This window comes from Eschrichtius robustus, chromosome X, assembly GCF_028021215.1.
Source record: "Eschrichtius robustus isolate mEscRob2 chromosome X, mEscRob2.pri, whole genome shotgun sequence".
Classification (NCBI taxonomy): domain Eukaryota; kingdom Metazoa; phylum Chordata; class Mammalia; order Artiodactyla; family Eschrichtiidae; genus Eschrichtius; species Eschrichtius robustus.
Window position 1 is genome coordinate 16,947,967 of NC_090845.1, and position 26,771 is coordinate 16,974,737.

The window sequence follows — 26,771 nt, forward strand, 5'->3', positions numbered from 1 at the left end:
GGCCACTGCCCAGAAGATAATAAGATGGTCCACTTCTCAGAAAAAAAAAAGCAACTGGTCTTTTGGTATAAAAAGTGTTTATTAGGAAAGCGGTTTCAATATTCAGCTACTGTCTAATGCTCTCAACATACATGAAAAAGTAGGACATGTAACAGTATGGCCCTACAATTCCAAGAGGCCCATGGCTTATTTTAGTTGCCCATCGGGCAAACAAAATATAAGCTAAAGCTTTCTGGGAAGAGTTTCATTGATTATGCCATGATATTATTAAATTAGTGTAGGTAGAGCACTGTGCTAAAATTGGGAGGTTCTGGTCCCAGAGCTCTTATTGACCAGCTATTTTATTTTGGGCCTTTGCCTTTCTTTCTTCCCCTTCTCTCAAATAAAGGATTTAGACTACATCAGGGGTCCCCAACCCCCAGGCTGGGGACCGATACCGATCCGTGGCCTGTTAGGAACCGGGCTGCACAGCAGGAGGGGAGCGGCGGGCGAGTGAGTGGAGCTTCATCTGCCGCTCCCCACCGCTCCCCATCGCTCCCATTACCGCCTGAACCATCCCCCCTCCCTGCCGCCTCCCCGGTCCATGGAAAAACTGTCTTCCACGAAACCGGTCCTTGGTGCCAAAAAGGGTGGGGACCGCTGGACTACATGATTCCTTGTAAATTCACAGATTTTGTGTTTCTCTTCAATCACCACAAATATGTATCCTTCTTTTGCAACATGGTTTTAGGTAGCTGAAGGCAAATGAACTATAAAAGTAGGGCTATGTAAACCAGACAGAGAAAGACAAGTATCACGCTATATTGCTTCTATGTGGAATCTAAAAAAATGATACAATTGAACTTATTTACAAAACACAAATAGACCCACAGACACAGAAAACAAATTTATGGTTACCACAGGGAAAAGGTTGGGAGGGATAAATTAGGAGTTTGGGATTAACAGATACACAGTACTATATATAAAATAGATAAACAACAAGGACCTACTGAATAGCACAGGGAACTATACTCAATATTTCATAATAACCCATAATGGAAAAGAATCTGAAAAAGAATATATATACGTATACAAATATACATATATACATGTATATGTGTATATATATATGTATGTGTGTGTGTGTGTGTGTGTGTGTGTGTGTATATATATATACATATAAAATCACTTTGCTGTACACCTGAAACTGACACAACATTGTAAACCAACTATACTTCAATTAAAAAAAAATAGAAAAAAAGTAGGGTGATATCATCATTTTCCTACTCTTTACAAACATGTAATAAAAAATGGCTATTTATATAAACATATGGTGAGATCACACAGTGAATATAAACAAAAGAAACCAAAAAAAGGAGGCTGGTGGTTACTGCAGAGACAACAAGCTCTCACCGTCCCTCCACCTGAGCAATGACCTGGCTGGGCAGCCCAGAGGCCAAGGATGAGCTGACTGCTGTAGGTTCTGTAACAAGCCTGCAGACCCTTTGGTGTGGGCTGGATTCAGTAACTTTCACCTAATATTCCCCCCACACACGTTTCTAGGGCCCACAGAGTATCTTCCTCTCTCCATCACTCCCCTTAACTCACTTACAGAGACACACATCATATTCCAATAAACGTGTCACACATTCAGTATCCCTTCCACTTGCTGAGTAATTCAATGAGTTCAATTTTGCCAGGGCTGGCAGTCTGGACCCAAAGATGCAGGGAGTAGAATATGAGTACACTCCTGCTTTGAGACAGGCAAGTTTTGTTGTTTTTAAACCCAGGACTTTGATTCTGTTATTCTTCCAGGCCATGCCTCTGCCTGCTGCCTGGATCCCTGGTCAGGATCTTCTGGCTGCATTAGCATATCTAGTAAAATCCTGTCTGTAAAAGTAACAGCAAATAAAAACTGTTCATAAACGTTCCATGCCATTGGGAGGCAAGCAATTTAACGGCTCAGTGGAAACTTGAAGTAGCTTTGAATGGGCTTCTAAGGCAGTGAAAGGGAAGCTATCAGGAAAAGATGCCGACTCAAGGCAGCTTTCCTAATACAGGGAGCCCTTGCCTAATACAGGGAGGGTCAAATCATTCATTACCGTCAACTTTTAGTAACACTGATGGCCATCATTTGTTCCACTTCCTAAGAGTTAGTGGTCAACTGTAATGCAGGAAAATTCATTATTTGTCCATCACTATATTCCCCTTTACAGAAACACGGTGTCTCCATAAACTTTCTCAAAACTGTACATAATGCGAAATCCTACTGTGACTCTGCTGACAGGTGGCCAAATTATACCTAAAGCAAAGATGTGAAATTCAGGATCAGATTGCATGTATAAATGAAGCAAATATTTCAGTTCTACAGAAAATCCCTCGCTGGTTGGAGAAAATGAGGTTCTTGGCACTGAGGAGGCTAGCCAGCTTCAGTATACATACTTGTGGTGATTGTTCGCCCGGCAGTGAAGAGAACCACTGTCTAATAGGGAGCCATCAGACTAGAAGGAAAAGACCCATCATCAGAAAGGTGGCTGTCTGGCAAGCAATCCCAGCCATTCTGCTTCCAAATGGGAAACATATATCCTCTAGGAATCACTTCATCCTGCCACACCCGGTTCTCTTAGATACTGATTTTCCATTTCAAAACATGTTTTATTCTTTCATTACTTTGAGTGGATGGTAATCAGATTATTTCATTCTGCTTGACAACCATTACCTCTGCTAGGTCCGGGAAAAGACTTGGTGGTGAGCGCTTTAAAAGGCCCTCTTAGTTTTAATTTAATGAGCCATTTTTTAGAATAGCACTTAAAGTGTGCCAGGCATTTTTCCAGAAACTTCACCAGTGATAAGTCATTAATCCTTGTTAAGTCAAGGATCGACCAAGTATAATTTAAGTATAAATAAAAGCAGAACCCACTACTCTGGGGGAAGAGAGTTACAAAACTTTTTTTTTTCAGGCTTAAGGAAGATGCCCTTCCCAATGTTCCCCGCCTTGGGATGCTGAGTTTAAAGACTGCTGGGGAGAGAGAAGGCACATTTTCATAGAGACCATGAAGCCCCTCCGCCAAAAGGAATCCAAATCCTGACTACCACTATTTGCCGGTATCTAGTACAGCAGGACACAAGCACGTGCTATGTACCCAACAGAAATGTGTCCGTATGTGTGCAAAAATCATGCACAAGAATGCTCACAGCAGGACTGTTCTTAGTATCTCCAAACTGGAAACAACCTAAAGGTCTATCAGCAGTAAAATGGATAAATCACTTGCGGCATATCCACACAACAAAATACTCCACAGCAAGGAGAAAGAATGAACTAGTCACACACCCAACAGCATGGACGAATCTCACAAACACAATGCTGCGTGAAGGAAGCCAGACACAAAGGAGTACGTACTGTGTGATTCCATTTATACAAAGTTGAAGGACAGGAAAAACTCATCTATGGAGACAGAGGTTACAATATATGAATAATGGCTGCCTATGGAGGGGTGGGGACTACCTGCAAAGGGGCACAAAGGTACTTTCTGGGGGGGGATTGGAAATGTTGTATATTTTGATAGGGGTGTTGTTTACATGTGTATGTCTATTAAAACTCATCAATTTGTATAAAGATCTACGCATTTCACTGCCTGTGCATTTTACATACTTCAATATAAAAGAGAGATGTAGCCTCATATGCACTACAAGAATCCTGAAGCCATGGGCTTCTGTGTTGCTGCTGTCAGGCAGGTGCTGCCAGTGGCAGGTCTACAATCTATAGCTTAACCCAGCTGCTGAAGCAAAGAAAAGCCTCTGAGAAATCAGACCCCAAAGTCCTCTAACTCGGGTTACCATCGACCCTCACTTTATTCATTTCCTGAGGAAGATGTTGGCCATGGAAGGTTGATAAGAAGGTGCCAGAACTCTTTGGTTCTCAAGCCATGTTTGAATATCTTCTCAGAGGTTTTTGCCATGTGATTCAAACATGACCAATTCCTGGCCCCAGCAGAGGACAGGCCCAGTGGGAAGTGTATTTGGGCGTGGTTCTCACCATGTTCACCTAATGCCACCCCTCTTCCTGTATCTTACTGGGGAGGAAGAGTGACTGTAGGACTAAGACATTTAGGCAGCTTGGATTTCGTGAAATTGGATGTGTCAAACTCCTAGTTATCCTCCAAATCCATAGTAGCCAAGTTTGAATGGGCACATGGCCACCCAACTAGCGACTACATTTCCCAGCTTCCCTTACAGCTAGATAGGGGTCATGTGACTATGTTCTCACCAATAGAATGTCAGTGGAAGTGGCATATGCAAATTCTACTTGCTTTAAAGGAAACTGCTTGCCCTGGGCTTCCACTCTTTACTCCTTTCATTAGGCTGGAACACAGAGTAGCAGTGACCTAGCTTCAACTAGAAGAGGACAACACTCCTGGGAATGAAAGAGCAACAAGATGGTCAGAAGCTAGGACCCTGAACAACTTCTGGAGCAGTACTATGCAACTAGTCTGGCCCACTCACCTCTAGACTGCTTTGTAAAAGAGAAATTTCAATCTGATTTAAATCACTGCATTTGGGGGCTCTTTACTACAGCATCTTAGCTGACACCCCTAGCAATAAGCTTTTGAGGCTCACGGTCTCCAGGCAGCAATTTCCAAGTCTCACATACTCTACCTAGCCCAGCAATTTGTATTCCAAAGTTCAGATTATACTAGTACATAAAACTAGTCTTTCCCCACCATACAACGTTAATCCTGTTGTTAAACCTGCCCCCACCCACCCAGCCTACAAGACACTCTCAGCTCCTTATTTGTGTATACAAGGTCCTTTCAAGACACGGTCCCACCCTCCACACTCTGCTCACTGCAGACATTTACTTCACCTACATCTCATGTTCTGGATGTTCCCAGAAGGCAAAATGCACATGAAGAACTATCTGCTCACACTTCTGGCCAAGTGGAATGGCCTTTTCACCACTCCCATCCCACACTCTATCCCACCCATGAGGCAATTTTTTACTAAATCTTAAAAACCCAGCCCCAGGGCTTCCCTGGTGGCACAGTGGTTAAGAGTCTGCCTGCCTATGCAGGGGACACAGGTTTGATCCCTGGCCCGGGAAGATCCCACATGCCGCAGAGCAACTAAGCCCGTGCGCCACAACTATTGAGCCTGCGCGCCTAGAGCCCGCGAGCCACAACTACTGAAGCCCGTGTGCCCAGAGCCCGTGCTCTGCAACAGGAGAAGCCACCGCAATGAGAAGCCCACGCACCGCAATGAAGAGTGGCCCCCATTCGCCGCAACTAGAGAAGGCCCGTGCACAGCAACGAAGACCCAGCACAGCCAAAAATTTAAAAAACCAAATAAATAAATTAATTAAAAAAAAACAAAACCCAGCCCCACCCAGGTGTCCGCTCCTCTGATGAGACGGGGCTGGGAGATGCTCTCTTCAGCTCCTTGCCTGGGTGGGCAAGTCAGGCTCTAGGGCCAGCAGAAATCCTCGTTTGAGGGTCCCACCGAGTTCCCTGCTCAGAGTGCTGCAGCTGAGCAGAGCGGCTGCTTGGGACTACTGCTCGGGCACTGCAGAAAGCCTTCTTGGAATCTGACATGTTATCACTTTGGGACTGTTGGCCAGCTGCTCCTGACTTGGCCACATGAAGGCTCAGACTGTCCCAGTCTCTGAACTGAAGAGAACACACACTATTAGCATATCTCTCACCACCATGAATGCAACGTATTTCAATGAAGAGTATCAGGAGGACATCTACAAATCCCAGACTGGCATGTGCAAGTTCTGAGGAATGCTGGAATAACCCAATGTATCTGGGTGACCTTTGGAGAAAGCTGAGACAGAGCTACAACAGGGCAGTGGCTGACACCCAACTCATAGCCCACGTTCTCCACCCGTGTGGCTGACAGGGTCTTGGTGTTCCAGCCGGCTGTCAGCCCTGAGCTTCTGAGGTGGGAGAGCCGAATTCAGGACACTGGTCCACCAGAGACCTCCCTGCCCCATGTAATATCAATCGGCAAGAGCTCTCCCAAAGATGTCCATCTCAACCCTAAGACTCAGCTCCACTCAATGACCAGGGAGCTACAGTGCTGGACACCCCATGCCAAACAACTAGCACGACAGGAACACAATCCCACTGATTAGCAGAGAGGCTGCCTAAAATCATAATAAGTTCACAGACACCCCAAAACACACCACCGGACGTGGTCCTGCCCACCAGAAAGACAAGATCCAGCCTCATCCACCAGAACACAGGCACTAGTCCCCTCCACCAGGAAGCCTACACAACCCACTGAACCAACCTTACCCACTGGGGGCAGACACCAAAAGCAACGGGAACTACGAACCTGCAGCCTGCGAAAGGAGACCCCAAACACAGTAAGTTAAGCAAAACGACAAGACTGAGAAATACACAGCAGATGAAGGAGCAAGGTAAAAACCCACCAGACCAAACAAATGAAAAGGAAATAGGTAGTCTATCTGAAAAAGAATTCAGAGTAATGACAGTAAAGATGATAAAAAATCTTGCAAATAGAATGGGAAAAAATCCAAGAAACGTTTAACAAGAACCTAGAAGAACTAAAGAGCACACAAACAATGATGAACAACACAATAAATGAAATCAAAAATTCTCTAGAAGGGATCAATAGCAGAATAACTGAGGCAGAAGAACAGATAAGTGACCTGGAAGATAAAAGAGTGGAAATAACTACTGCAGAGCAGAAGAAAGAAAAAAGAATGAAAAGAACTGAGGACAGTCTCAGAGACCTCTGGGACAACATTAAATGCACCAACATTCGAATTATAGGGGTCCCAGAAGAAGAAGAGAAAAAGAAAGGGACTGAGAAAATATTTGAAGAGATTATACTTGAAAACTTCCCTAATATGGGAAAGGAAATAGTCAATCAAGTCTAGGAAGCACAGAGAGTCCCATACAGGATAAATCCAAGAAGAAACACACCAAGACACATATTAATCAAACTATCAAAAATTAAATACACTTCCCTGGTGGTGCAGTGGTTAAGAATCTGCCTGCCAATGCAGGGGACACGGGTTCCAGCCCTGGTCCGGGAAGATCCCACATGGCGTGGAGCAACTAACCCCCGTGTGCCACAGCTACTAAGCCTGTGCTCTAGAGCCTGCGAGCCACAACTACTGAGCCCGTGTGCTGCAACTACTGAAGTCCGCGTGCCTAGAGCCCATGCTCCACAACAAGAGGAGCCACCACAATGAGAAGCCCGCGCACAGCAACGAAGAGTAGCCCCCGCTCGCCGCAACTAGAGAAAGCCTGCACGCAGGAATGAAGACCCAATGCAGCCAAAAATAAATTTAAAATAATAATAATAATAATAATAATACAAAGAAAAAATATTAAAAGCAGCAAGAGAAAAGCAACAAATAACATACAAGGGAATCCCCATAATGTTAACAGCTGATCGTTCAGCAGAAACTCTGCCTGTCAGAAGGGAGTGGCAGGACATATTTAAAGTGATGAAAGGGAAAAACCTACAACCAAGATTACTCTACCCAGCAAGGACCTCATTCAAATTTGATGGAGAAATTAAAACCTTTACAGACAAGCAAAAGCTGACAGAGTTCAGCACCACCAAACCAGCTTTACAACAAATGCTAAAGGAACTTCTCTAGGCAGGAAACACAAGAGAAGGAAAAGACCTACAATAACAAACCCAAAACAATTAAGAAAACGGTAATAGAAACATACATATCAATAATTACCTTAAATGTAAATGGATTAAATGTTCCAACCAAAAGACATAGACTGGCTGAACGTATATAAAAACGAGACCCGTATATACGTTGTCTACAAGACACCCACTTGACACCTAGGGACACATACAGACTGAAAGTGAGGGGATGGAAAAAGATATTCCATGCAAATGGAAATCAAAAGAAAGCTGGAGTAGCAATTCTTATATCCGACAAAATAGACTTTAAAATAAAGATTATTACAAAAGACAAAGAAGGACACTACATAATGATCAAGGGATCAATCCAAGAAGAAGATATAACAATTGTAAATATTTATGCACCCAACATAGGAGCACCTCAATACATAAGGCAAATACTAACAGCTATAAAAGTGGAAATCGACAGTAACACAGTAATAGTAGGGGACTTTGACACCCCACTTTCACCAATGGACAGATCATCCAAAATGAAAATAAATAAGGAAACACAAGCTTTAAATGACACATTAAACAAGATGGACTTAATTGATATTTATCGGACATTCCATCCAAATACAACAGAATACACATTCTTCTCAAGTGCTCATGGAACATTCTCCAGTATAGACCATATTTTGGGTCACAAATCAAGCCTTGGTAAATTTAAGAAAATTGAAATCGTATCAAGTATCTTCTGACCACAATGCTGTAAGACTAGATATCAATTACAGGAAAAAAACTGTAAAAAATACAAACACATGGAGGCTAAACAATATGCTACTAAATGAACAAGAGATCACTGAAGAAGTCAAAGAGGAAATCAACAAATACCTAGAAACAAATGACAATGAAAACACGACGACCCAAAACCTATGGGATGCAGCAAAAGCAGTTCTAAGGGGGAAGTTTATAGCAATACAATCCTACCTCAAGAAACAAGAAACATCTCAAATAAACAACTAACCTTACACCTAAAGAAACCAGAGAAAGAAGAACAAAAGAAACCCAAAGTTAGCAGAAGGAAAGAAATCATACAGATCAGATCCAAAATAAATGAAAAAGAAATGAAGGAAACCATAGCAAAGATCAATAAAATTAAAAGCTGGTTCTTTGAGAAGATAATCAAAATTGATAAACCATTAGCCAGACTCATCAAGAAAAAAAGGGTGAAGACTCAAATCAACAGAATTAGAAATGAAAAAGGAGAAGTAACAACTGACACTGCAGAAATACAAAGGATCATGAGAGATTACTACAAGCAACTACATGCCAATAAAATGGACAACCTGGAAGAAATGGACAAATTCTTAGAAAAGCACAAGCTTCCGACACTGAACCAGGAAGAAATAGAAAATATAAACAGGCCAATCAGAAGCACTGAAATTGAAACTGTGATTAAAAATCTTCCAACAAACAAAACCCCAGGACCCGATGGCTTCACAGGCGAATTCTATCAAACATTTAGAGAAGAGCTAACGCCTACCCTTCTCAAACTCTTCCAAAATATAGCAGTGGGAGGAACACTGCCACGGTCATTCTATGAGGCCACCATCACCCTCATACCAAAACCAGACAATGATGTCACAAAAAATGAAAACTACAGGCCAATATCACTGATGAACATAGATGCAAAAATCCTCAACAAAATACTAGCGAACAGAATCCAACAGCACATTAAAAGGATCATACACCATGATCAAGTGGGGTTTATCCCAGGAATGCAAGGATTCTTCAATATACGCAAATCCATCAATGTGATAAATCATGTTAACAAACTGGAGGAGAAAAACCATATGATCACCTCAATAGATGCAGAAAAAGCTTTTGACAAAATTCAACACCCATGTATGATAAAACCCTCCAGAAAGTAGGCATAGAGGGAACTTACCTCAACATAATAAAGACCATATATGACAAACCCACAGCCAACATCGTTCTCAATGGTGAAAAACTGAAACCATTTCCCCTGAGATCAAGAACAAGACAAGGTTACCAACTCTCACCACTATTATTCAACATAGTTTTGGAAGTTTTGGGCACAGCAATCAGAGAAGAAAAAGAAAGAAAAGGAATCCAAATCGGAAAACAAGAAGTAAAACTGTCACTGTTTGCAGATGACATGATACTATAGAGAATCCTAAAGATGCTACCAGAAAACTACTAGAGCTAATCAATGAATTTGGTAATGTAGCAGGATATAAGATTAATGCACAGAAATCTCTTGCATTCCTATACACTAATGATGAAAAATCTGAAAGAGAAATTAAGGAAACACTCCTATTTACCATTGCAAAAAATAAAATACCTAGGAATAAACCTACCTAAGGAGACAAAAGACCTGTATGCAGAAAACTATAAGACACTGATGAAAGAAATTAAAGATGATACAAACAGATGGAGAGTTATACCATGTTCTTGGATTGGAATTACCAACACTGTGAAAATGATTTTACTACCCAAAGCAATCTACAGATTCAATGCAATCCCTATCAAACCACCACTGGCATTTTTCACAGAACTAGAACAAAAAATTTCACAATTTGTATGGAAACACAAAAGATCCTGAATAGCCAAAGCAATCTTGAGAAAGAAAAATGGAGCTGGAGGAATCAGGCTCCTGGACTTCAGACTATACTACAAAGCTACAGTAATCAAGACAGTATGGTACCAGCACAAAAACAGAAATACAGATCAATGGAACAGGACAGAAAGCCCAGAGATAAACCCACGCACATATGGTCACCTTATCTTTGACAAAGGAGGCAAGAATATACAATGGAGAAAAGACAGCCTCTTCAATAAGTGGTGCTGGGAAAACTGGACAGCTACATGTAAAAGAATGAAATTAGAACACTCACTAACACCATCCACAAAAATAAACTCAAAACGGATTAAAGACCTAAATGTAAGACTGGACACTATAAAACTCTTAGAGGAAAACATAGGCAGAACACTCTATGACATAAATCACAGCAAGATCCTTTTTGACCCACCTCCTAGAGAAAGGGAAATAAAAACAAAAATAAACAAATGGGATCTAATGAAACTTAAAAGCTTTTTGCACAGCAAAGGAAACCATAAACAAGACAAAAAGACAACCCTCAGAATGGGAGAAAATATTTGCAAATGATGCAACGGACAAAGGATTAACCTCCAAAATATACAAGCAGCTCATGCAACTCAATATCAAAAAAAAAACCCACCCAATCCAAAAATGGGCAGAAGACCTAAATAGACATTTCTCCAGAGAAGACATACAGATTGCCGACAAACACATGAAAGGATGTTCAACATCACTAATCATTAGAGAAATGCAAATCAAAACTACAATGAGGTATCACCTCACATGGGTCAGAATGGCCATTATCAGAAAGTCTACAAACAATAAATGCTGGAGAGGGTGTGGAGAAAAGGGAACCCTCTTGCACTGTTGGTGGGAATGTAAGTTGATACAGCCACTATGGAGAACAGTAGGGAGGTTCCTTGAAAAACTAAAAATAGAACTATCATACGACCCAGCAATCCCACTACTGGGCATATACCCTGAGAAAACCATAATTCAAAAAGAGTCATGTACCACAATGTTCACTGCAGCTCTATTTACAATAGCCAGGACATGGAAGCAACCTAAGTGTCCATCGACAGATGAATGGATAAAGAAGATGTGGCACATATACATACTGGAATATTACTCAGCCATAAAAAGAAACGAAATTGAGTTATTTGTAGTGAGGTGGATTGACCTAGAGTCTGTCATACAGAGTGAAGTTAAGTCAGAAAGAGAAAAACAAACACGGTATGCTAACACATATATGTGGAATCTAAAAAAAATTGGTTCTGAAGAACCTAGGGGCAGGACACGAATAAAGACTTAGACGTGAAGACTGGACTTGAGGACACGGGGAGAGGGAGGGATGGGCTGGGACGAGGTGAGAGAGTGGCATTGCCATATATACACTACCAAATGTAGAATGGATGGCTGGTGGGAAGCAGCTGCATGGCACAGGGAGATCAGCTCGGTGCTTTGTGACCACCTAGAGGGATGGGATAGGGAGGGAGGGTGGGAGGGAGACGCAAGAGGGAGGGGATATGGTGATATGTGTATAACTATGGCTGATTCACTTTGTTATACAGCAGAAGCTAACGCACCACTGTAGAGCAATTATACTCCAATAAAGATGTTGGGGAAAAAAAAAAACAACCCAGCCCCAAAGACCCCAGAGAAGCTTCTTTAAAACCCCAAAGCAAAATGCCTTCCTCCCTCTACTATGCTTCAATATTCATTAAGATATTTATCATTCTGAGCTGTATGGATTTAGTTACATGTCTGACCTCAGAGCTCGAATATATGTTCCAAAGACAAAGTCCCTGAAGGTTAAGATCATGCCTTGTCCATTTTCTTTACTTTAGCTTTCAGCTCAGGATCTGGCTCATACTCAATGAGGGCTGAATGAAAGAAGGAAACAATTTAACAGCTGGCACGTTTCAAAACTCTATACGCACATTATCACTCTTACCTATTCAGTGCAAATGCATAGTGGAATTTAATGTTATGCTGGTCAGCCAAATCAGACGTCGGCAGCATTTCCAGTGTTTCTACCAGCTTCACCATTGCATCATAGTCCTGTTGGCAAGAGGTCCCAAGGTGAGAAAGACAGGAAACACCGCTCTTCACAGGTTTTTTTGAACGAACATGAGACTGCCTCAGCATTTAACTACAAGCCTTTCCCTACAGGCAGCATTTAGTGACGTTAAAGCCCTTAAAAGAATAGCAATGAGATTAAAAACAACAAGGTGGATGAGAGAGAAGACAGAGAAAGAATCACTGCTATCAGAGGTCACAAAAGGACCGAGGAAAGGAAGTTAGATTCAAAGACGATAAAAGAAAACAAATGAGCCCAGCAGCCAGGAAAAGCTACCACATTTTGAGTGTGGGAGAGTTAACACCAGCAGGGCTGTGGGTTAAAATGAACGGGACATAAACATGTAGGAAATCTTACAGTTATTTGCCACGTAAATGGGGGGAAACATCCCAATCCTTCCTATTTTGTCAGAAACAATCACATTCATCTAAACTAGAATTTCTCAACCTTGGCACTACTGACATTTGGGGGCTGGATCATTCTTTATGGTGGGGGCTGTGCTGTGTATCGTGGGATGTTAAGCGGCATCCGTGGCCTTGACCCACTAGATGCCAGGAGCACTTCCCCCTCCCTCCTCGAGTTGTGACAACCAAAAATATCTCCACATACTGCCACATGTCCCCCGCTTGAGAACCACAGCTCTAAACTGCATAATTACCCAGGGAGAAATTGCTACCGTGTTTGTCTCAGCTGTGTCCCCTCCGAGCAGTGCCATCTGCTACCCTTTCAGCCGGGCTTACAATCGTTTCGGGCCAACTCGCTGACAGCCAGCCACAGTTAGCAGATGAGGACTTCCCACTGAAATCTCATGTCTGTTTTGTGGCTTTACACCTCGATGCTGCTACCCAAGGAAAGGGAAGGCAGAGTATTGCCAAGAAGCTTCTGGCTCACCCTTGAGCCCGAGAGTCCCACCAACGGAAGGTTATAAAGAGGAGGGATGCGTGAAAGCAAGGGCAGAAGGAAGCCAGCAGCTCAACAGAAGAAAAACTTCAAAAAAGGTCATTCCCATTCTCTTGTTCCATGGGGCATAATTTAATCATCATAATTCCTAATAGCATCTGCTATTAAAATCAATTAGATGCATCTGTTTATCACCAGGGGCACGGTCCCTAAGTGGCTGACTCTGTTCTCGGTTCAGGTCGTAAATGGAAGTCTCTCTCATTCAGATTTAAAGACCCGTGGCCAACAACCTCCAATATGGCTTTGTAGAATTCTGCAGGTTATGTACGTTGCCCTGCGTTCCTCCAATGGAAAGGAAGGCAAGACATCCTTAGAAATGGCTCCACAGCATTAAACTTGGAGGGAGGAAACGACTGATTTCCTCCATGGTACCATATTCTACAAACCCTGTCTCAAGAACTCTCCAGAAGCCTCTGTCACTTGTCTTAGAATAAACCCCTGCATTCCCTGGGTCCTGGACTTGCCTCTGCTACTCCTGCTCTCCCTTTCACTAACAGGCAGTGGTAAACAAAGAAGGAAGTGACAAAGGCCTAAAGGAAGTAGCAGAGGAGTTAAGAGCAAAGAGGACAGAGCCGGTTGCCTCAGTTTGAATCTTGACTTTGCCAACTGCTGTGTGACCTTAGGCAAGTTACTTAACTTCTCTGTACCTCATGTTCCTCATTTGTAAAATGGGGATAATCCAAGCGTACACCCCATAGGCTTATGAAGAGGATTAAGTGAATTAGGACTTGCAAAGGGCTTGGAACAACGCCTAACACAAAGTGCACATAAACTGTTTAATTCTAATTCCTTTTATTAAGCAGTACTGTTTCTGAGATTTTGCTGGAGTGGCCTTCTGATATGACAAAACCTTCTTCAATATTTCCACCACAACAGATATGCGAGGTGACCTATGACCTAGCCACATCCCTATTTTGTCTGTAAAACAGCTACCTAACCATACACCCAGTGTGAGAGTACTTCATGTGAGAAATTCCTCATGTCGAGGAAGAACTGTGATAGCCTCAGACAAGCATATTTCATACCTGGATATCACGATAGGACAGCAGTAAATTAATGACGATGTCTGAGGTCAGAACCTCGGTATTGTCCATGCGGAGTTTGATGCGAGCCAGCTCCTTCGCCAGTTCATCACCCTGGTATTTCTCTCTGGCTCTCCGGATGTCATTTAACAAGGCTTCTTTGTAATAAGCACTGGAGAGGAAAACAAGAAAACCTCCAGTCGCATCCATGTGCATCCAGGACTGTGTTGCCCTTAGCAGCTCAAACAAACTTGGTTCTCGTTGACAGGACTTAGGCTAACACATGGGGGCCTCGCCCAGACCTCAGACTCCCTGCATCAGCAAACAGGAGACACGTCCTACTTGTGAGTGACATTCTGTAAAAACTCACCACTAAACAGTAACAAAGAAATATCAGTTCATTATGACCTTGAAAATATTTTCAAACTTGACCCCATATGTATCTGGCTGACCCACAAGACTTGCTACCCACCCCAGCCCATCCCCCTCTCTCTGGTATTTTCAAACACAAAGAAGACAAGAAAGTACCTTACTTGAATAGTAATTTCCCCCACGATGAAGAGATTTTCACAAAGCTGAACAAAACTCCAAAGCCATGAAACAGAGTAAAATGAGAACTTCTTTAAAATGTATCTATCAGGTGTCCCCAGCTAGTAATCACAAAGCTTTTCGCAGCTGGTCGAGAGCCAGAACCTGGATGTGTCCACGAGCAATCCAAGAAGCCGTGCCTGGACGCTTATGGGCAACCTCGGCCTTTTACCCCCTACTCCCCTTGTCATTTTTGACAGCCAGAGTGCTTTTCTAATGTAAGACGTAAAACTTCCTTCATGTGGGCGTCTAGATAATAATAGGGATGTATGACAACATTTCGAGCAGTTTAAATCCACACTGGAATGTCTCACCATAGCCCCTCAAAGAACCAATGCTAGTATCTGGTATTTGGTTTAAAATCTTTAAAAATGACCGAATTTGGTATACAGAGGCCAACTTATAATGACCATAGATTGACTTAAATATGTTGTCTACGCTCCAAGTAATTTTTTTTTTTTAATGAAGACTGGGCATTGCCAAGCTGTAATACTGCCAACCCATGAAGCAGTTGAAATGTTTTAACTGTAGACAGTAAAATTAGGCTGTTGGTTAAAAAGAATAAGTTCAGTAAGTAATATTCTTCAGAGAATGAAAAACAACACCTAAGAATAACAAATGTCACTTTTAATAGCTATAAAACTATGTCAAAAAAAGTGTTTACCGTACACAGCCTGGTCCAATGCTTATAATAAGATCTCAATGAACATTTCAGGAATTAAGTGATGGCCCTCAGAAAGTGCTCTGATAAAATTATCAGTGCATTGCTTTAATTTTTATTTCCTTATTTGTCTATTGCTTATTACCCCAATGATGAGCAAATTAGCAGATTCTACTAATGTTTAAAATTCTATGATTAATCAAATGAGTCATTAAGTTGGGTGACAACCATTGTCCATTTGCTGGACTATAAAGGCATCAAAGCTATTAAAGTGTTATTAGTTCGGCCTGACAAGTAAAAATTTATACTATAGTTTAGACTTGTTTTCAAGGGTAATTCTGAAAAATAGTTTTAATAAACTAAGAAACCTAATAAGAATGGTAACTTGTAAGTAAATGAACAAAACACCGAATTAAATATGGCTTGGAGACATCATATATGTAATAAACATGCAGCCATTTCTGCCTCTGGTAACCAGGGAAGATGTTGCTAATCAATGTGGACTTAGAAATAAATGGCTTCAGGGACTTCCCTGGTGGTGCAGTGGTTAATAATCCGCCTGCCAATGCAGGGGACATGGGTTTGAGCCCTGGTCTTGGAAGATCCCACGAGCCGCGGAGCAACTAAGCCCGCCCGCCACAACTACTGAGCCCGTGCACAACTACTGAGCCCTCACGCCACAACTACTGAAGCCCGCGTGCCTAGAGCCCATGCTCCACAAAAAGAGAAGCCACTGCAATGAGAAGCCCGCACACCGCAATGAAGAGTAGCCCCCGCTCGCCGCGACAAGACAAAGCCCATGCACAGCAACAAAGACCCAACGCAGCCAAAAATAAATAAACAAATAAATAAATTTAAAAAAAAGATTAAAAAAAGAAATAGCTTCAAACCCCTTTTCCGCACAGGGCTCCGGGTAGCCTTTATCAATCTATCAAAGTTGGCACTTGAGCTGAAAATTTATCTGCCATCCCTGTTACAGATGTTTTAAACCATAAGCACCATTTACCCTCTCACCAACCCTTGCCAGCTATCAGGTAGTTCAAGGAGTGGAATCAACTAACAGGTACTTCAAGTTCTCTGAAATTAAACCAAATCAAAAGAGTTGTTTTCCTCCTGAAACATACATGAAGTGAATGAGAAACAAACTTGAATCTACTTCTTGCAAAGACCTTGCTCATCTAGCAGACTCAAGCTAGCCTACTTCCTTGTCAGACCTGAAAAGATGATACTGAGAGAGTTCTCTCCCTGAGCTTCACTAAAATGGTCACTGTGCAATAAGACAATAGTTAGCAAGGGGGGACTGAAAGAGGCTTTCCAGGGATGTGCTGCAAAAGGTCCCCCATTTGCTTTCTCTGTTGGCATGTGGTCACATATGTCTGGGTTTCCAGTCTTCTTTTCCCACTACAATCTGTAGCAGAAACTCTGTGTCCAGAGAAGAGGTGACAGGATAGAAAAAGAGAACAGACTGTTAGCAAGTGTGCACCTCACACCAACCCTACAGTAGTAACGCTCCACAGTTCGGGGAGCCACAACGCGAGCCACAGGGACGTGTGGTCCCTTACATTTCATTTTAAGTCAGTTCTGCCAGTGCTTCGGACTTTCATTTGTTTTGGAAGGACAAATCCTTCTTGAGACGTAACTTTCAGGAGTAAATCCTTTAACTTGGCCACAGGCAAGAAAAAAAACTCCCCAAAACTGGATCCTTTGGTTAAGTAGAATAATTTTTCTGCCTTCAAGTTTTAGAACAGGGATGTGTTAAGGACTGGTTTCTTGAGCACCGAGGCTCAAAGAGGTGAGCTGAGTGTTCCAAGGCTACACTGTGAAGAAGCGCCTGAGCCGGGATTCAAACCCAAACCTGTCAACTCCTGAATCACTACTCCAGACCTTCTCTGACATAAATCTACCAAGAACACGTCACAGGACACGCTGAGGTCAGGACGGCTTCAGCTTGACTCAGTACATCCCGACTTTTACAGCACAAGGACTTATGGTTGGAATGACTTTGCTGACGCATTTTAACAACCTTAACAGCTGATTGGTAGTAGGGAGGAAATCACATTCAGAAATGACCTTGAAACACAGAATCTCAGAGTTGAAGGAGCATGAAAGAAAATCAGTGACTTAAGTTCCTTATTTTCTAGATGAGAAAACAGCTACAGAAAAGTTATTTGTCAAGGTCACACAGGAAGTCGGAGCCAAACACAAGCTCAACCCTGACCTCAACTCCAGTTTTATTTCTTTTGGTTACACCTCAACGGCCCAACTTAGTGAGACAGTAAGGAACACTGGATTCCAGGATGACTTCAAAATAATTGGTCGGGGTTCCCCACTCTCTGGGCACTAAGGTCTCTTGAAGTTACGTCACCTCCATGGACGTGAAAGGAAAATTTTGGCAAAGCTCCCAGTGTTGTTGACGGTTGATGGGAATTACCATGAGGTCACATGGATGTCCTTGAGGAGGCTAGTAAACCTGTCCACCAGGGGCACACACAGCGGACCCAGGACGGTGTCCCAGTTGGGCTGCATGTACTCCGAGGCACGTCTCTGGGCGTCACTCTCGCAGCAAAAATAATCAGCGCATGGTGTCATGATGTACGGGATGAAATAATAATTTCCACTAGATGCCTGGGAAGAAGAAACAAAAATGTTTCACGAAATAATTGATGCAGAAGCACAGCTGTGGACTTGGGCAGGTGGAACCTTGGTGGGACAGGAAAGGAGAAAATGACTGACGATGAACAACTTGCACAATATGACTATGAATCTATCATACGCAAAACAGGAAACCACTCAATTTCACAAGCTCTAACACATGGACATACGACAAAAATTTGGTTTCAAACACTGAACTGATCTATATATGTTTCTGAACTTCATCAGCAAAGATTTTAGGGTTTTAAGTCTCAGAAATTACATCATTTCATTACGTATCCTCCCAAATCAGAGGGAACTTCAGCCCAATGATAACCAAGGATTACGATGTAAAGGCTTATTTTCTTTCTTTCAGCATAGGTGGAAAAGCCTTGTTATTTGATAATTTAACCACAGGTGAACTATTTATAAACTTTGTTGAGTAAAAACTGTTTTGCAGGAAGCAGATATTAATAAATATGATTAGTCTCAGAGATGTTTTGAAAAAAAAGGATCTGTTTAAAAATTTTTATATTGTCAAACAATACTCAAGTAAAACAGTATCTTTTTTCTATGGAATAATCATGATTCATAGTCAAATTGTAATCCTTTGTAAAGCATAAACACTACCTTTAAATAGCATTAAGCCCATGCTCAGTTTTTAGCATATTTGGAGGACTAAAATATGTTTTTATATGACATTCTTCTATCATAGTCAATCTTTTGTCTATACTGTCATAAAAAGCAACTAGGTTAAAATTTCAGACTTTCTAATTCCTTTATCTTCACTAAGTTTTAAAGAATTTACACGATGCCAGAAATAATTCATCTGACTTCTTCCCTTTAATTTTTTAAACTAAGGGAGTTATCTAGGAATTTTGGCATAATGCAGACATAACCTTGGGAAGTACACTTTCACCAAGAAAGAGAAGTCAAAGAAACAACACAGTTTCATCTAAATTAAAAAGAAATTCATTCATCACAGAGACAACTGTCAGAATGCTACAATCTCAGATCAAACAGAAGTCTTGGGAAAACTTTCCACATTGGGGAACTAGCTTGAAACAAATATGTGACAGACATTTTAAAGTTTTCCTTTTGAATAAGATTTGCTTACACAAGGACAGGTGGCATTCTTATTTCTATCTAAATTCAAAATACAAATAATTGTCCTGCAATTCTCTCCCTCTTTTGTACCTTCTAGGGCATCTATAGCACTGTCAAGACATGTCTTTAGGCCCTAAAATAATTCGTTAAGCAAAAATGACTAGCGCTGCTCCACTCAACCATATTTGAGACGGTCAGCAAACTTTTTCTGTAAAAGGCCAGATGGTAAATATTGCTGGTTTTGTGGGCCATATAATTTCTACTGCAACTACTCGACTCTGCTGTTACAGCATGAAAGCAGCTGCAGACAACATGTAAACACGTGAGCATGGCTGTATCCCAATAAAACTTCATTTATGGGCACAAATTTGAATTTCATATTTTCACATGTCCTGAAGTATTCTTCATCTTCTGATTTTTTTCCAAGCATTTAAAACTGTAAAAACCAATGTGAGCTCACAGGTCATACCAAAACAGGTGGTGGGCCAACCCTTGTCTAACACTAAGCTTCCTGATGTTTCATGATTCCTGATAATAGGTTTTATGAGAGTACTTACCCTGCTGCAAAATAGCAGCTGGACACTGTCCCCGTGGACACTAGATATTGGGGTTAAACACCTCAAACTACAAATGTCAGTCTGTTACAAAGAGAAGGAGCAAAATTTTTGGTGTGTTGGTGATAACTGGGGAATAGGAGGAACAAAGACCCTTCCCCCTCTGGTAATAGCTTCAAATTCTCAAAGACAGGTTCAAATTGCCCAGCAAAGTAAGGTTTTGGTAGGTTAGAGACGAATTTCTCCATCATCTGTAACAAGAAAGCCATGTTGCTAAAGTTAATTAAATTAAATGCCATTTATACACTCAGAAGTTAAACTGCTTGTTCTTCTACCTGAAATTGGTCGAGTTTATGGTAAAAGATTTCCTAGTTCAGACTAAGAAGGAGAAAAGAGCTGTGTGAATCAGTGAAGTCCAGAAGGTAAAAAAAAAAAATTTTTTTTTTCTTCAAAATTTCTCTATTGAAAAAATAGAGTTTGCTATTTTCAAAAAGTCAGAGCTAGGCTGGAGGTGTGTGGAGCTCCTCAGATCCCCTCCCCAGAAAAACAAACATAACTGGTAACAAATATTTTTAAAAAACCATTTAAAGTCTCTATAAATTGTCTTAAGAACATACAGCAAATGGAGGAACCTTTACTCGAGAAAATCGATTAAATCTTGATAAGAAGACTGAGACTCTAGTATTTGAGCTATAACCTGCTCTTCCCCTACCCTCGAGCCCAGAGTGACAATTCTATTCCGGATGGGTACAGCCAAGAAGATGGGACCCCCTCCCACCCTCAGCTTCAAGTCTAGGGTTGCAGTTTCTCCCTGGGAGGGCTAGGCCACCAGCATCCTCATTCACCACAGCCCTGTCCTGTAGCAGCTCTATTCCAGGCAAGCATGGTCAAGAGGACCAGGGCTCCATTTCTCCACCACGTTCCCACTTGTATGGCAGAAGCTCTGTCTTAGGTGAAATAGGCCAAGAATACTGGGCCCTGATCATCTATGTCCCAGCTCACATAGGGCAAAGGTTCCATGCCAAGAGAGGCAAGCTGAGAAGATCAGGGACTGCTACCCTTGCCCAGAACCCCGCTCATAGCAGGGTATCACTCTGAGAGGGGCAGGCTGCTACCCCCACCCCTCCCCAGCTCTGGAGCAGTGGTGCAGAGGCTCTGCCTAGGGTAGAGGCATGCTGTAAGAACAGACAGCTTTGCAGCTCTCCCTAAGGGGACTGACTTTATGTGAAACATAGCATGGAGAAGTTCAAACCTACGGGCACTGTCAAAGACAATGGAGATTTTTATGGCAAGAAATTAAGAGGAGGCTGGTAGCTCCATGATAGCAATGGGTAAAAGGTAGACAAGCTAGAAGTTTAACAAAGAGAAACAGGGGAAGAGAGAGTTGTGAAAGGCTTCCTGCGGTCAGAGTGAACCTTAAAGACCAGCTTTAAAAACTACCCCTGCAAAGAAGCCCAATGTTAATGATATTAGACTGTGGAACATTTATGTCTCTGGTGATTGGCAGAAACAATAAAGCAATCAGCTAACAATTAGGGGAGACTAACAACTGGATGTAATATCAATAGAGGAAGATCAGTCAGAAACTTAACAGGGAAACTGGGAAAAGATATAGTCAAAGAGAGCCCAGCTATAACCACTGTCATCCCCAGGTGGGGATGGGAGGGTTAGGGTAGCTGTGTGCATGTTCAAGGCTGCACCTTCTGAGGTGTGACATCAGAGGCTGCACACTGGAGGAAATAGACTTCACTGAACTAGTCCAGCGGAGTCACTAAACAAATAAACCAGCAAACAGGAACAAGTTCCAGAGGCAGGAGGGAGAAAGTCAGTATCCAGAGTTGCTACATTATCTAAAATGTCTAGTTTTCAGCAACAAAAAATACAAAACATGCAAAGAAACAGGACAGTGTGATCTGTATACAGGAGAAACAGCAGGCACCAAGTAACTGCCTTTGAAAGGACCCAGGTATTGGACTTTGGAGACAAAGACTTGAAAACTGCTATTATAGATATGTCTGAAGAACTAAGGGAAACCATACTTAACAAATTAAAGGTATAACTACAATGCATCATCAAATACAGAATATCGATGAAGAATCAGGAATTACCAAAGAAGAAGCAAATGGAAATTCTGGACTTAAAAAGCATAAACACCAAAATTAAAAATTCACTGAAGGGGCCCAACAGGAAATTTAAGTGGAAGAAAGAATCAGTAAACTTGTAGACAGATCAATAGGGATTATGCAAACTGAAGAACAGAGAGAAAAAAGAATGAAGAAAAATGAACAGAGCCTCAAAGAAATGTGGGACACCATCAAGTGCACCAACAAACACAACTCATAATGGGAGTCCTGAAAGGAGAGGAAAGAAGCAGAAAAATACTGAAAGAAATCAATGCTGAAAACTTCACAAATTTGATTAAATGAATCTACATATCCAAGAAGTTAAATAAATTCCAAGTAGGATAAACTCAAAGAGATCCACACCCAGATACACTGTAGTCAAAATTGTGAAAGACAAAGTCTTGAAAACAGCAAGAGAAACAAGTGTCTTATTGTGTACAAGGGCAACCCAATAAAATAAACATCTGACTTTTCATCAGAAACAATGAATGCTAGAAGGCAGTAGGACGACATATTCAAAGAGATGAGAGAAAAAAAAGTGAACCAAAAATCTTATATCTAGCAAAACTATCTTTTAAAAATGAAGATGAGGGACTTCCCTGGCAGTCCAGTGGTTAAGACTCCGCACTCCCAATGCAAGGGGCACGGGTTTGATCCCTGGTTGGGGAAATAACATCCTGCACGCCGTGTGGTGCACCCTTAAAAAAAAAAATCAATCTAAAAATAAAGGTGAATCTAACGTCACTGAAAGTATACAAGGTCTCTAGAGAAAATTTCAACACCCTAATAAAGGATCTGAAAGAAAATCTGGGGGGAAATAAAGACATTTTCAGGTAAACAAAAACTGAGATAATTTGTTCCTAGCAGACCTGTCTTACAAAAAATATTAAAGGAAGTTCTTCAGGCTGAAAGCAAGTGACACCAGACAGTAATTTTAATTCACATGATAAAAATAAAGTATGCAATATAGTTAGTTATACAGGTAATTGTAAGAGACAATATAGTTGCTAATTTCTTCTTTCTTAACTGGTTTAAAAGACAACTGCATAAGATGATGTATATAATCATATGTTGGGGCCTGTAACATATAAGATATGTAATATATTTGACACTAGAAGTACAAAAGATGCAGGTGGAAACAAAGCTGTACTGGAACAAGGAAATAGCACCATTTGGTAACTTGAATCCACAGAAACAAATGAAAAGAATCAGAAATGGTAAACAAACAGGTTAATGTAACTCTATAAGTACTTATTTTCCTTTCTTCTCTCAGCTTTGTTAAAAGGTAATATTATACAGAGTAATAATTCTAATAAAAATACATACAAAGATTACAACTAGGGGCTTCCCTGGTGGCACAGTGGTTAAGAATCTGCCTGCCAATGCAGGGGACACGGGTTCGAGCCCTGGTCTGGGAAGATCCCACATGCCACGGAGCAACTAAGCCCGTGAGCCACAACTACTGAGCCTGCGCGTCTGGAGCCTGTGCTCCGCAACGGGAGAGGCTGCGACAGTGAGAGGCCCGCGCACCGCGATGAAGAGTGGCCCCCACTCGCCGCCACTGGAGAAAGCCCTTGCACAGAAACGAAGACCCAACACAGCCAAAAATAAATAAATAAATTAATTAATTAAAAAAAAAAGATTACAACTAAATAAACCTGAGCATCCATAAGAGGTAGGTAAGTTGAAGGTGCAGGAATCCAACCTATTTGGATAGAATTGTTACAGGTTTTAAAACTATTTCCAAAACAAATATTTCTACTGAAATCTTGACAGTCTTCCTTTAGCAAACCTATTCTACCCAAACAGCACAAAAGTTAACTTTGCCCCAGTCCTGCTCTAATCCTCAATAATGAGGTGTGAAAAAATAAGATTTTGACAAATATATGCTCTGTGCTGTCACAGGTTATGGCTCAAGTGGGCGGAGCAGCAGTGGTGGAGGCTGGTGAAAGCCTGCCCACAGCTGGAGCGGATCCGATCCTCTGAGCAAACATTTAGCCTCAGTTTGAGAAAATAAGGAGAAAGAAAGGGAACGCATGAACTCTGAAGACAACTGAACAAGTTTAATGAACAGGACTGAGGAGACAGCAGGCATCTGGAGCCTTGGGAAAGTAAAAATACTTCCTTTGAGAAAATCCTTCATAAAGTGTATATAGAAGTTTAAGAAATTTTACAGAAAGAAATTGGGGCTCATGACTACATTTTAAAAAGCAATTCATAAACTTCCAAATGAAAGCACAGGCTCTTGAGTGCAGTACTTTTGTTCTTACAAAGAATAGGCCCAAACATCTTCAAATGATGGAACACATTCAGTCTTTTGTTGGTGGGGGAGACCCAAAATTAAAAAGAAAAACACTGATTAGCATAACACATGTTCAATAGCAAACCAGGCTTGGATATTTGTAATTGTTACATTTATAAATGGAAACTTCTCAAGAATCCAGCTCATTAAAACAAATTTAACAAAGGCAGCTTAGTTTCCTACATAAAGGGGCATTAGAACCAGTATGCTAGGCACATAACTATGTAAACCCTTATTCGAAACACTCTTCAAGTATTTCCAAAAGGATGATTCTGATACAGTAAGTGAAGTCAGAGAACAGAGTAAAAGCCACTGGTCTCTGACACTATGAGGGTAGGGAGTGGAGGAATCTGTCCTCTGAAGTTTTTAGCTCTAAACTTAGCAACTGAGATTTCCCAAACTACTACCATCTACAAATATCACCACAATGAACAGTTCATCCCATAGCATCACTAGGTTAAATAACAGGTATCTTTAAAAAAGCTCTCATTACAAAAGTGTGGTTATAAAAATGCCATAATTTTTAACGCCTGCCTAATATACCAACTGGTGAATATATATAATGTACTTCATCATTCTCTTATTATTTAACTTTGTTTTGAAATTTCTTACTATACACTGAGATGAACACCTTTGCATATGGCATCTTTACACTGTGGTCTTTTCCTAAGAATAGCTTCCCAGGAGTGAGATTACTAGAGCAAGTTTCAGGTTCTTGATATGTGTGGCCAAGTTGCTGTCAAAAAGGATGGAGCAATTTATACTCCCACTGGTAGTGTACGAAGGCACTTCAATTTCATCACTGTCTCAGGAGAGCTGGGTAGTGGGTTTTTTTTTTTCACACTTGCTAAGTTAGGTAAAAAAGAAATAACTTATGATTATTGAAATAGGAAGTCAGTATCATCTCAGCTCAAGCATAGCAAGATAGTGGAGAATTTGTATAGCCAAAGATTGAATCCCAACTCTGCTCCATACTAGATGATGACCTTGGAAAATGTACTTATCCACTTAAACCTCAGTTTTCTCATGTTTAAAATGAAGACAATAATACTGTCAATTTCTTTAAGTGATAGAGGCTTAAAGACAGTCATGGCACATAGTGGACATCCAATAAAAGTATTAGCTATGTTAGATAGTTCTAGACCAGACCAGACCGGGAATTCTGAACCCGGAGCCCATTAATTCTTGGGGGTCTGTGAGCTTGAATGAGAAAACAAAATTCCACCTCTGTCATCATTTGCCTTTAATTGAAATGCAACAGAGCCTTCGATCAGGAATGTAGGTAACCCATTCTTGTTTTAGCAGGACATGGGACTTTGTCACTAATAGAAATCACAGAATTTTTCATGTCATATTACAGTTCCTGCAGAGGTCTCAAAATAACTTTTATACTTATCACTACTCCAAGATTATGACAGTTTTTAGACTTGCTGCTTCATTTTATTATTTGAGACATTAGTAAAGGAGGACATAGATTACAATATACAACTTTAAAAATATTTTTGATAACTACATTTCAGTATAAATATAGTCATACTGAAATATAGTTGGTCTCCTTTGTAATCCTTTGTATTTATTTAAGCACTTTAAGATACATTCTGAGAAGGGGTCCATAGGCTCCTCCAGACTGACAAAGGAGTCCCAGGCCCCCAAAATGTAAGAAACCCTGCTCTGGACTCCAAGCAGATGTTTCATATAGAACAGCCTACCTGCAGCCCTAAAACATCAGAGATTCTTCAGTGGGCTTCATATATGAACATTTCCATGATAATAGTGCGAGTCTCATCCATAAACAACTGTCTGGATTCTCCAGGACAGCCCAGGAGAGCAGAGCATGTTGGGGTCTCAACCTAATTGCCCGTCAGGTTCAACCGTGGCCACTAACCAAGAACACCTGGGACGCACCCCCCAGCAGGCTCCTCTGCAGGCGCCCTGTGCAGGAAGGCCAGCGGCCCAGGAAGGCCAGCACAGAAACACAAGTGAAGGGGCCTCATTACACCAGCACTTAGTTTTGTTTATGGCTAGCAGCAGCTCACATAGTTGGTTAAAAACAGCACAAGTTTTATAAATTAATTCTTTGGAGCAAATAAAATGTGTAAGAATTTATCCCAACCAACTCATGATGAGACTTTCAGCTTGACCTTCCACGGAACATTTTAAAAGTAATGATACAAACATTTAATCAGTCAACAAATGGCCTACTCAAAAGAAGGGGGAAAAATCTAAGGCAGATGGAAGGTGGTTTAATACTACCCATGAGAGAAGCTGATTTCTGAGCACTTATGGAAGAATGCATATCTTGATTGCTGGCAGATTCAAGCTTTGGAGCTTAAATCTTGTAATACAAATGGGCTGCAAATCCTTAGTGAAAACTAGAATTTAAACAGCATAGAAAATTGTTCCCAAGAAAATTTAGGGAGCAAATGCGCAAACCTAAGACAATTAAAAAATTATTTAACGTAACCATGTCTGACAAAGTCAATTTATTAAGGAAGGAAATCTAGGTCAGGTACCACTCTAAAAA

The 26,771-nt window shown here is 41.3% G+C and overlaps 1 protein-coding gene across 1 annotated transcript in view; it reads right to left on the reverse strand.

Annotated features, from left to right (window-relative positions):
* The window catches only part of MAP3K15 (mitogen-activated protein kinase kinase kinase 15), a 147,301-nt gene that overhangs the window by 79,029 nt on the left and 41,501 nt on the right, over positions 1-26,771 (reverse strand). The window contains exons 4-6 of the mRNA XM_068532581.1: positions 17,962-18,155; positions 14,285-14,453; positions 12,174-12,280 (exon numbers count right to left, since the gene is read on the reverse strand). Of these exons, the coding sequence (XP_068388682.1) occupies positions 12,174-12,280; positions 14,285-14,453; positions 17,962-18,155 (470 nt within the window). The remainder of the gene's footprint in view (positions 1-12,173; positions 12,281-14,284; positions 14,454-17,961; positions 18,156-26,771) is intronic.